This window comes from Propithecus coquereli, unplaced genomic scaffold (genome assembly GCF_000956105.1).
Source record: "Propithecus coquereli isolate 6110/MARCELLA unplaced genomic scaffold, Pcoq_1.0 Scaffold663, whole genome shotgun sequence".
NCBI classification, from domain to species: Eukaryota; Metazoa; Chordata; class Mammalia; order Primates; family Indriidae; genus Propithecus; species Propithecus coquereli.
In genome coordinates this window covers 71095-80520 of record NW_012152652.1, presented here as the reverse complement: position 1 = coordinate 80520, position 9426 = coordinate 71095, and the positions used below count along the sequence as shown (strand labels likewise).

At 44.7% G+C, this 9426-nt stretch overlaps 1 gene segment (V, D, J or C); it reads right to left on the bottom strand.

Moving 5' to 3' along the window:
* Positions 1-1822: 1822 nt before the first annotated feature.
* On the bottom strand, positions 1823-2382 carry LOC105823235. The segment is given in 2 exon segments: positions 1823-2187; positions 2295-2382. Coding segments are annotated over 2 exon segments (411 nt in total).
* Between the last annotated feature and the right edge of the window lie 7044 nt (positions 2383-9426).

Here is a 9426-nt window from a genome sequence, read left to right as displayed (position 1 = left end):
CTATATCTCAAAATCTAAGTGTGTGTTCCAATCATTTTGTGTTCATTTCTAAAACATTTGAGGCTTTTCCTGTATTTAAATTTTCCCATAGTATTATTAAGAAAAAATTCAAGATTCAAAAAGAATTTTGACAAGCATTTATTCAAATACTTTTGTTATTTTTATTCTAAGATTTCAGGATATTGGCTGGGAAGAAATGTTTTGGTTACATGGATTGCTTTCATACTGCCTAAGACGAAGTTATGTGTGCCCATCACCCAGATAGCCTACACTGTACCTGTTAGGTGTGATTTCACCCTTGGTATATTAAATACACGATTTTTTATAGTTTTGTTAACGGAATCCTACCCATCGATATAGTCCACCTCTTCTCGTACTTAAGTCTCATTTTATTCCATCTAAAGAAATTTTTATTTTTTCCTAGAACACTGTTTTGCATTCTTTGTCGTGAGGTCGTCTAGATGCTGACAGGCTGTTTGGCCAGTGGTGCTGGCACCGTGTGAGCACAGAGAGACGTCACTGCAGCCACGTCCCCATCCACGTCCCGGTTCCCAGTGGAACACCCCTGCTAAGGCATCAGGGGACACTGGCTGGATCTGCTGAGTGTCCCCATGGTGAGTGACTGAGTGGCATGCTCAGGAGCAGGCTCAGAACAGGCCTGGAGCCCTGAAGCTGCAGTGCCCAGCACGGGTGGAGTCTACAAGATGCTGTATCTTCTGGGCCTGGGATGGGGGGTTTCACCTCACTCTGCCCATTCCCCTGTCTCTGAGAGGAGTTCTGTTCTTGAACAAGAATGTTCTGCCTCAGGGAGGTGAGCAGGCTTAGTGTGGGATTTCGACACTGCCTCAGTCTAAGGTGTCCTGAAGTCAGTGACTCACGAAGGGCCTCAGACCTTCAGCTGCTCCTGTGTGACTGGAAACAGGACGGCGCATGAATAGATCCCAACCCATCAGCCATTAGGGAAATGCGATCAAGTCTAAAGAGATAGACCGCTGCAGACCCACTGGGGTGGCTAGAAACAAAATGACAGGTAATGACAAATGTTGATGGGAATGTGGAGAAATTGGAAGTCTCATATATTATTCATGGAAATGTAAACTGGTGCAACCCCTTTGGACAGCAGTCAGACATTTCCTCAAAAACAGTAATTGTATCACCCTGAATTTCCACTCCTACCAATCTACCCAATGAAAATACATATAAGTCCACAGGGAAATTTGAAACTTGTGTACCGATGTTTATAGCAGCGTTACTCATAAAACCAACAGTCTTAAGCAAACTAAATGTCCAACAACTCGTGAACAGTTTAACAACCTGTAGGACATACATGCCATGGAATATTTTTTGGCAATAAAAATGAATGAAGTACTAAATTACATCTCTATATATTTCATGTATGAGAATTAGCCTAATAAACATTTTCATGCATTCATGTCCTAAGTTATGTAGAAAACAGAAATTGGATTTACAAGTCAAAGTTCTAGTAATAGTAGCTATTAGACTAATAATTGTTAATTTGTAGGGTGATGAAAATATTCTAAATTCATGTTACGGTGATGGTTGCACAACTCGATAAATACTAAAGAAAATTTGAAGTGTATATTTTAAATGGATGCAATTGATGATATACACATCATAATGTATCTTAATGTAGATGTTTAAAAAACCAACATGAAAGAGGGCAAGGTCACTGGTTTGGAAGGTCACTGGCCATTTAAAGCAGGTTTGTGCTCTGAGAGGTAGATCTTCTCATGTGAATGCCCTGGGGTTGTCCACAGTCAGTCTTTTGCCTGGCGTTTGTCACAGGCAGTCATGACGGTGATCACAAGAAAGCAAGGGCAGGTTTTTGCCTCAGTTCCCCCTGTGTCTTGAGCACTGTGTGACCACTCAGGTTATCGTCCCAGGCTGCACAGTAATAATCAGCCTCGTCCTCAGCCTGGAGCCCCGTGATGGTCAGGGAGGCCGAGCTGCCAGACTTGGAGCCAGAGAATCGGTCAGGGACCCCCGAGGGTCTATCACTATCATAATAGATGAGGAGTTTGGGGGCTGATCCTGGGAGCTTCTGGTACCAGCTCGCATAATTATCCCCGATGTTGCTGCTGCTGCCCGTGTAGGAGATGGTGACCCTCTGCCCCGGGGCTCCAGACACCAAGGGCGGCTGAGTCAGCGCAGACTGGGCCCAGGATCCTGGAAGGGGAAGACACAGACATGGTGATTCTAAATCTGGAAACAAGAGGATAGAGCAGGCCCCCATGGTCCTCCCAAGACCCTTCCCCTGGCCCAAGTCAGGTCACCTGTGCAGTGAGCCAGGAGGGTGAGGAGGAGAGGGGCCCAGGCCATGGTGGAGACTGTCCCCAGTGCTGCCTTCTGTGCCGGCAGCTGAAGCAGCTTCCCCAGGTCTCTCCTTCCCCTCTTTATACCCTGAGAGGGGAGGCTCCCTCCATTCAAATGACCCCAGCTTTCTGCCCCCACCCTGGGCCCTGGTCAGGCCCCTCTGCCTGAGGGTGTCAGGGGTGGGCAGGTGCGTGGCTGTGTGGTCCCAGGGGGTGGGGAGGTCACAGCTGTGCCCTGAGCAGAGGGCACCAGGCAGGGCAGGTGGCTGTTTCCAGCTCTGATCAGCCCACACCTCTCAGGAGCAGGCCCCGAGCGCCCCCTGGTGTCCAGGCCCAGACACACCATCCTGTGACATGGTGACCAGAGTGTCCTAGAGCCAACCCTGTCTCCCCACTGCTCTGTATACTGCCAAAGTCTCATGTGACACTGATTTGTGAGAGCCATTAGGAATGACCTTTCAAAATATAAGACTAGGAGAAAATAGGTTTTATACCAAGTGATGAGTTCTGTCAATCTTTTAAAAAATGACAACATTTTAAGAATTTCTCACCAAAAACAATATGCAGTATATATTATTTTGTCATAAAAAGAACAAAGCTTAACAGAGAAGATAATTACAATTATTAAAGCCACAAAAAAGAAACAAAAGTTTGTGTCTGACTAGAAAACTTGTGCAAGTATAGTGTATGCACCAGCCTCGTGTTTGCGAGTGTGCGTGGGTGTGTGGAGTTGCTGGGGACCACCAGGACCGTCAGCTTCGCATCTGTACCAGTGAGTGTGCCACAATGTGGTTCTAGTACTGTGAGATTTTAAATGCCCCAAGTTTTATACTGTAAGAACCGGTTCCCCTCGGCCCCAGGAACAGAGAGGCAGAGTAACCAAGGCTGCAAATGGCAAAGGAGTTTATTGGCTAGCTTGAGCTAGGGTCCAAGTCCCAGAGCACCAACGCAGTGGCCTCCCTGTGAACCAGGACCCCACCCCGGGGTAAAAGTGAAGCTTTTATACTTTCTGTTGCGCACGACACACCGGTGGCATACGGCACGCTGAGCCCACCATCCCCCTTCCCCCTTTGTCCATTGGTTCCTTTGAAAGTGGAGGATTGTTTTGACCACTGATTGGGTGGTCCCAAGCCTCGGGATTTTCAATTTTCACGCTGGTGCCAGTTCTGATCTGCGTTTCAGGAGGGGGACTGAAACTTAGGCCTACTCTAGGAAGTTCAGCCTGTCATGGAGTTACTCCTGCCCTGTTTTATTTCCCTGATTAACTATATTTGACTAACAACTTAAAGCCAGCACGGTTACAGAAGCAAATGGCATTAGTTAGAATCAAAGAGAACACATTTTTCTAATCTAAAACAGTTTCTGTTCCACACAAAACAAAGTACATTTTTCTACTATCAATTCCTGCCTTTCAATACCTCTCAAAAAAATAAAGTATTTAATATATAGTCACCTAAATAACATAGGTCTATAAGTTTGTGTGAAAAAAAGACTACAATACATTTTAATTTTGCTTTTTTAACCATAACCTGTTTTAATCGTTATTTTAAATTATGTTTGATTTTTACTTTGCCATGTTTAAATTTTTCTGTTATCACCATGTGGACACTAATCTGAGCGACTGTGCCGTGGTCTGTGCTGTCTCAGTGCTGTCTCCTCTCTGATGGTGCCGTGACCGTCCCAGTGAATTGTGTTTCCCTCTTTCTCCCCCTGAATGAGCAGGGACTCACCCAGGCTGAGCAGTGTCTCCTGTAGAGAGGACAGGGCAACCCATATCCCCTCCCTGCCCCTGAACATTCTCCTCGGGGCTGTCTGCAAGCACTCAGGCTGAGGACAAAGAGAGAAGCAGGGCCACAGCTGAGTCCCCAGGTCCCCCTACTGTGTCTCAGCGCAGTGTGGGCAAGGTGCTGAGAGACGGGGCTGCATTTGGTAAACAGATATTGGGCACCTCCCTTGTGTTGGGCGCTTTTCAGCAGTGGGTGTGTCACTGTGCCGTGAACAGCCTTGTCCCCACCTCAAGGAGCTGCCCCTGATGGAGTGACCAGGTGTGATGCTCACGGGGGCCTCCCTTGCAGAGCGAGGCGCCTCCTCAGGGCAGTTCTATGTCATTCCAGTCTTTAGTCTTCTATTGGGGCTGCCTGAGTGGCAACAGGACAGAGATCACTTACTTGTAACATGCCTTCAGGGGAAGTGGTGTCTCACCTGTAACTGGTACATGGAACAAAATGTGCACCAGGTGAGAACAGGGACAGTTCAGCCACGAGCCCACTTTCCAGGCTGCTCATGAAGCAGGTTTCTCTCTCCCTACTCGACTGTGCACAGTGTGAGCACCTGGGTGAAGAGTGGTGAGCACTGGGGAGGACACATGAACCCGCTTTGCGATTCACAGGATTCTCTGTTAAAAGAGGCAAAAGAAAGCAAGAAAGTAAAAAAAAAAAAAAAAGCGTCAGAGAATCAGCCCACTGGGGCTCCTCGTGCAGTCACAGAGTAGAGATGTTCAAGACAGACATGGACGTTCACGTGGAAACTCCCTAGATCTGCACGTCCACGTTTGCTCTGATACAAGATCTTAGTGATTGACTGAGACGGTCACGGGGAAGGGACGGTAACACAGGGAGAAGAAACATGAAAACTTAGATGGGAATTGACGAACCAGCGACGGGGAAGACAGAGAGTGAGGACGGTCCACACTGTGGAAGGGATCAGAGGAGAAGCCAGTGGGGACATTGGGCAGGAGGCAGAGGGGCAGTAACGTCAGGGTGAGGTTTGGGGTGTCTGCTTTCATTTCTGCTGTGCTTCTTAAAGGAAAAGGGTCATCCCCCAGTGCTTAGCTCTCCTCCTTTGCCATCCTGCTGCCTGCACTGGGGGTGTTATTCAATCAAGAGGTTTTTAGCTCCCTGTGTGAGAGATTTCTCTTTGATTTCTACATAGTAAAGCCTTCTCTTCTTACTTTCCACAGTTCTTAGAGGTGTGGCGATATTAAAACCTGTATGTGAACATTGGCGGGAGGAAACTTTTAGAAATGCAGACTCTCAGCCCCACTCCTGACCCACTGAATCCACTGAAGCAGAACCCACATGGCCCAGGATGCAGACGACCCACGTGCGTGTCAAGTCTGAGAAACCCTGACACAGGCACAGAGGCTCTGGTGGGTTTTGGTGACGGGTTGTTCCCCACGTCTCAGTCTATTCTGCCCCCTACCCGTGTGCCCAGCAAACTCACTTACTGTGTCCTCTTTTGGGGCTTCATACACCAGGCACAAAACACTCGGGGTTTTCCACTGAAAATGAAGGCATCTCTCCCTGGACTTCATAAATTTCACAAAAATAAGAAGAAGTGTTTTCACATCTTGATACAAGTAAATAAGAAAAATTATGTAAAACATAAGATTTTGCATTAGTATTTATGATCTTATTCATATTAAGCAATATATTTATGCACTGTAAGTTAGGGATCTTTTGTGTAGTAAACTTCAAATATAATCACAGTCTAAAAATTTAGAAATCTGGGCAAAATATGATTATATTTGTTGATGCATTGAAAGCCAAGATGAAAGGCTGTTATATTAATCGCTGTGTTAGTTTACTAGGGCTGTAATCACCATGCACCACACACCAGGTCATTTAAAACAAGAAAAGTGTATGATCTTACAGTTTTGGACACTAGTCTTCCAAAATCCACAGGGCCAGGACATGCTCCCTCTAATAGCTATAGATAAATTATTCCTTTCCTTTTCTTGGCTATTGGTTGCTTGCTGGCAATCTTTGGTGTCCCTTGCTTTGCAGCTGAATAACTTCAATCCATGCCCACTTCTTCACATAAATGGCTCCCTGTGTCCATCTGTCTTCTCATGGTCATCTTCTCACAAGGACACCAGACATGTTTGATTCAGAAGCTATGCTACTCTAGAATAACCTCATCTTAATTATTACATCAGCAATGATCCTGTTTTCACATAATGTTACAACACACACAAACAGAATGGCAGTGGTAAGTTTGTTAGCCAGCAATGATAACATTGAATGTAAATGGACTAAATTATTCAATCAAAAAAACATAGAGTGGCTGAATGGAGAAACGATCAAGACTCAATTTTATGGTCCCTACAAGAAACTCAATTCACCTACAAAGATACAAATAGATTGAAATATAGAGATGTAAAGAGATATTCCATACACAAGGAAACAACAACACAAAAAGGAAGACTAGCTATATTTCTATCAGATAAATTAGGTTTCAAAACAAAAATTATAAAAAGAGACAAAAAAGTCATTATATAACATTAAATATCTCCACTGAGGAAGATGTAAATTATATATATCAATTTACCCAACATTGGGGCACCCAGATATGTAATGCAAATATTATCAGAGCTAAAGAGAGAGATAGACCCCAATACAATCTTATAATCTCTAGGGATTTCAACACTCCACTTTCAGTCCCAGAAAGATCACCTAGACAGAAAATGAACAAAGAAATATCAAAATTAATCTGTATTATAGACCAAATGGATATAGTAGAACCTTACCAAAACTTTTATCCAACAAGTACAGAGTATACTTTCTTCTCCTCAGCATAGGAAACACTCTCAAAGATAGACCAAATGTTAGGACAAAAAACAAATCTCATTCAGAAAAATCAAATCATATCAAGTATCTTTTCTGATCACAATGGAATGAAGCTAAAAATCGATAACAAGAGGAACTTTGAAACTATACAAACACATGGAATTTAAACAGAATGCTAATGAAAAAGCATTGGGTCAACAGAGAAGTAAATGAGGAAATTTTAAAAAAAGAATGAAACAGATGAATATGGAAACACAACAAAGCAAACCTATGGGAGAACACAAAAGCGATATTAAGAGGAACATTTATAGCAATATATAATCATATCAAAATAGTTTTTGAAAAACTTCGAATAAACAAGCTAATGATGCATCTTAAAGAATTAGAAAAGCAATAGAAAATCAAACACAAAGTTAGTAGAAGAAAAGTAATAATAAAGATCATAGCAGAAATAAATGAAATGGAGAATAAACCAAAACAAAAGACTGACACAGTGAAAAATAGTTTTTTGAGAAGATAAACAAAAGTAACAAAATTTTAACCAGACTACTGATAAAAAAAGGGAGAAGACCCAAATAAATATAGTGAAGGATGAAAAAGGAGACATTACAACAGATACCATAGAAATGTTAAAGGACATTAGAGACTATTCTGAACAACTATATTCCAATAAATTGAAAACATTAAAAGAAATGGATAAATTCATAGACAGATACAACCAACCAAGATAAAAGCATGAGGCAATCCAAAACCTGAATAAACTAATAAAAAGTAATGAGATAGGAGTAACAAAAAGTGGACCAGGCATTATTGTCATTGACCCCATAAAGATGGGCCAAATTAAGATCATCAGACCTCCAGAAGCACAGGTGACATCAGACCTGAGCAGGTGTTGGTCACAGGCAGGGACAGGGGAGAGATGGATTTGATGGTGGCATGGAGGGCAGATCCTTGCCTCACACCCCATGGATAGGAGCTCCAGGAGGCAACTGGTTATATTCAGCTGTGACAATGATGATTAGCCTGTCCCTCAGCCCGGAGCCCAGGAGTGTCAAGGCACTGTGTTGACAAAGAGAATCAGACTGGGAACGCTGAGGGTCCATCACTCCTGTCCCAGGTCACAAACTCAGGGTTTCTGTCTGGGAGCCCTTGGTGCCAGTCTCCATGGTGACCCCCAATCTCTCTCCATCTCCTTGTGCAGTAGAAGATGACCTCGGGTTCTGGGAACATCACAAGCTCCAAAGGGGCAATGACAAATGCACAGCTGAAGGTTTCTGCTCCTGGATGTCCCTCAGACTGCACATCACAGCCTGGACTGTTGAGAAGCCACCATGGGGCAGGAGAGGAGGGGACACAAGTCAGTGCTTGTAGACTCAGGAAAACCCACCCGTGGGGTCCCCATGTTCCTGATTGGGATGAGCTGTAGGAAAGTCACATTCATGGGACCAACTTCCCCCGACTCCCCTGGAGCAGGCTCAACATTTCCCAGCAGTGGCGGAGCCTGCAATTTCCCTTCTCACCTCCCACTGGGAGCTTTGCTGGTCTCAGGCCAGAGCAGCCCCCCTGCCCACCCCTCTGTGCTCACCCGACAGCTGAAGGTTCAAGCAGCAGCATGGGAGCCAGGCCAGCTCTGTGCCTGGAACTGCCCTGACCTGCGTCCTCAGGCAGCACTTTACATCTTGCTTCCTGGTCTCTGGGACTCAGGGAACCTTGGGCAGCCCTGAGCAGGGATGACTGGGGAGGGTAAGGTGTAGGGACCGTCCCTGGGCAAAAATTGGCTTAAGCCCAGAGTCAGGGAAACTGGGTGTGCTCTCCTTGGTGCCAGAGGTCAATAGGCCCGTTGGCCAAACAGAACTCTTCCTCATGTCAGATAGCTTTATGACAGATAACGAAGTGCCTGGGGTCTTGCAAACAAGCCAAGGCATCTCATTGTCCTGCACACTGTAGTGAGATAAAGAGGTTAAGATGCAGGAAGTTAAGATGCAAACGTCTGCTTCCCTTAAGCAATTGTCAGGAAGGAATGAAAATGCATTTTCCTCAGGGCGCCCAAGGTAGTCACGTGCCAGGAAGTAGCTGCCGGACAGAGAAAAGTATAAGAATAAAGCGACTGGTAGAATTGACTGCTTCAGTCTTGTACATCTTGTGTGTGTGTCTGTGTGTTTCTTTCTGTGTCCATCCCCCGTTCTGCAATCCGGGCCGCAACAGAAGGGAGGTCTCTGCTCTGACACCTAGAGTAGCAGGGTCTACGTTTTTGGGGACTATTCAAATTCTGGAATGGTCCCTGGACCCCAACGAAGATGTAGGCTAAAAAAACGATTATTTTCCACCTTTCAAGAAAAATAAAATAAAAGGAGAGCTGCACAGCACTGGTTTTAGCACAACTGGATAAGCAGCAACAATTCAATATCACCAGGAGGTTTCTATTTTTCCTTTCATTATCCTGAGACTTCAGAAACATTGAATGGAAAAAGGAGAGGACAAATACTTGAAGCCAGAAGGTGTTTCCAAATAGAGTTTTGATATAT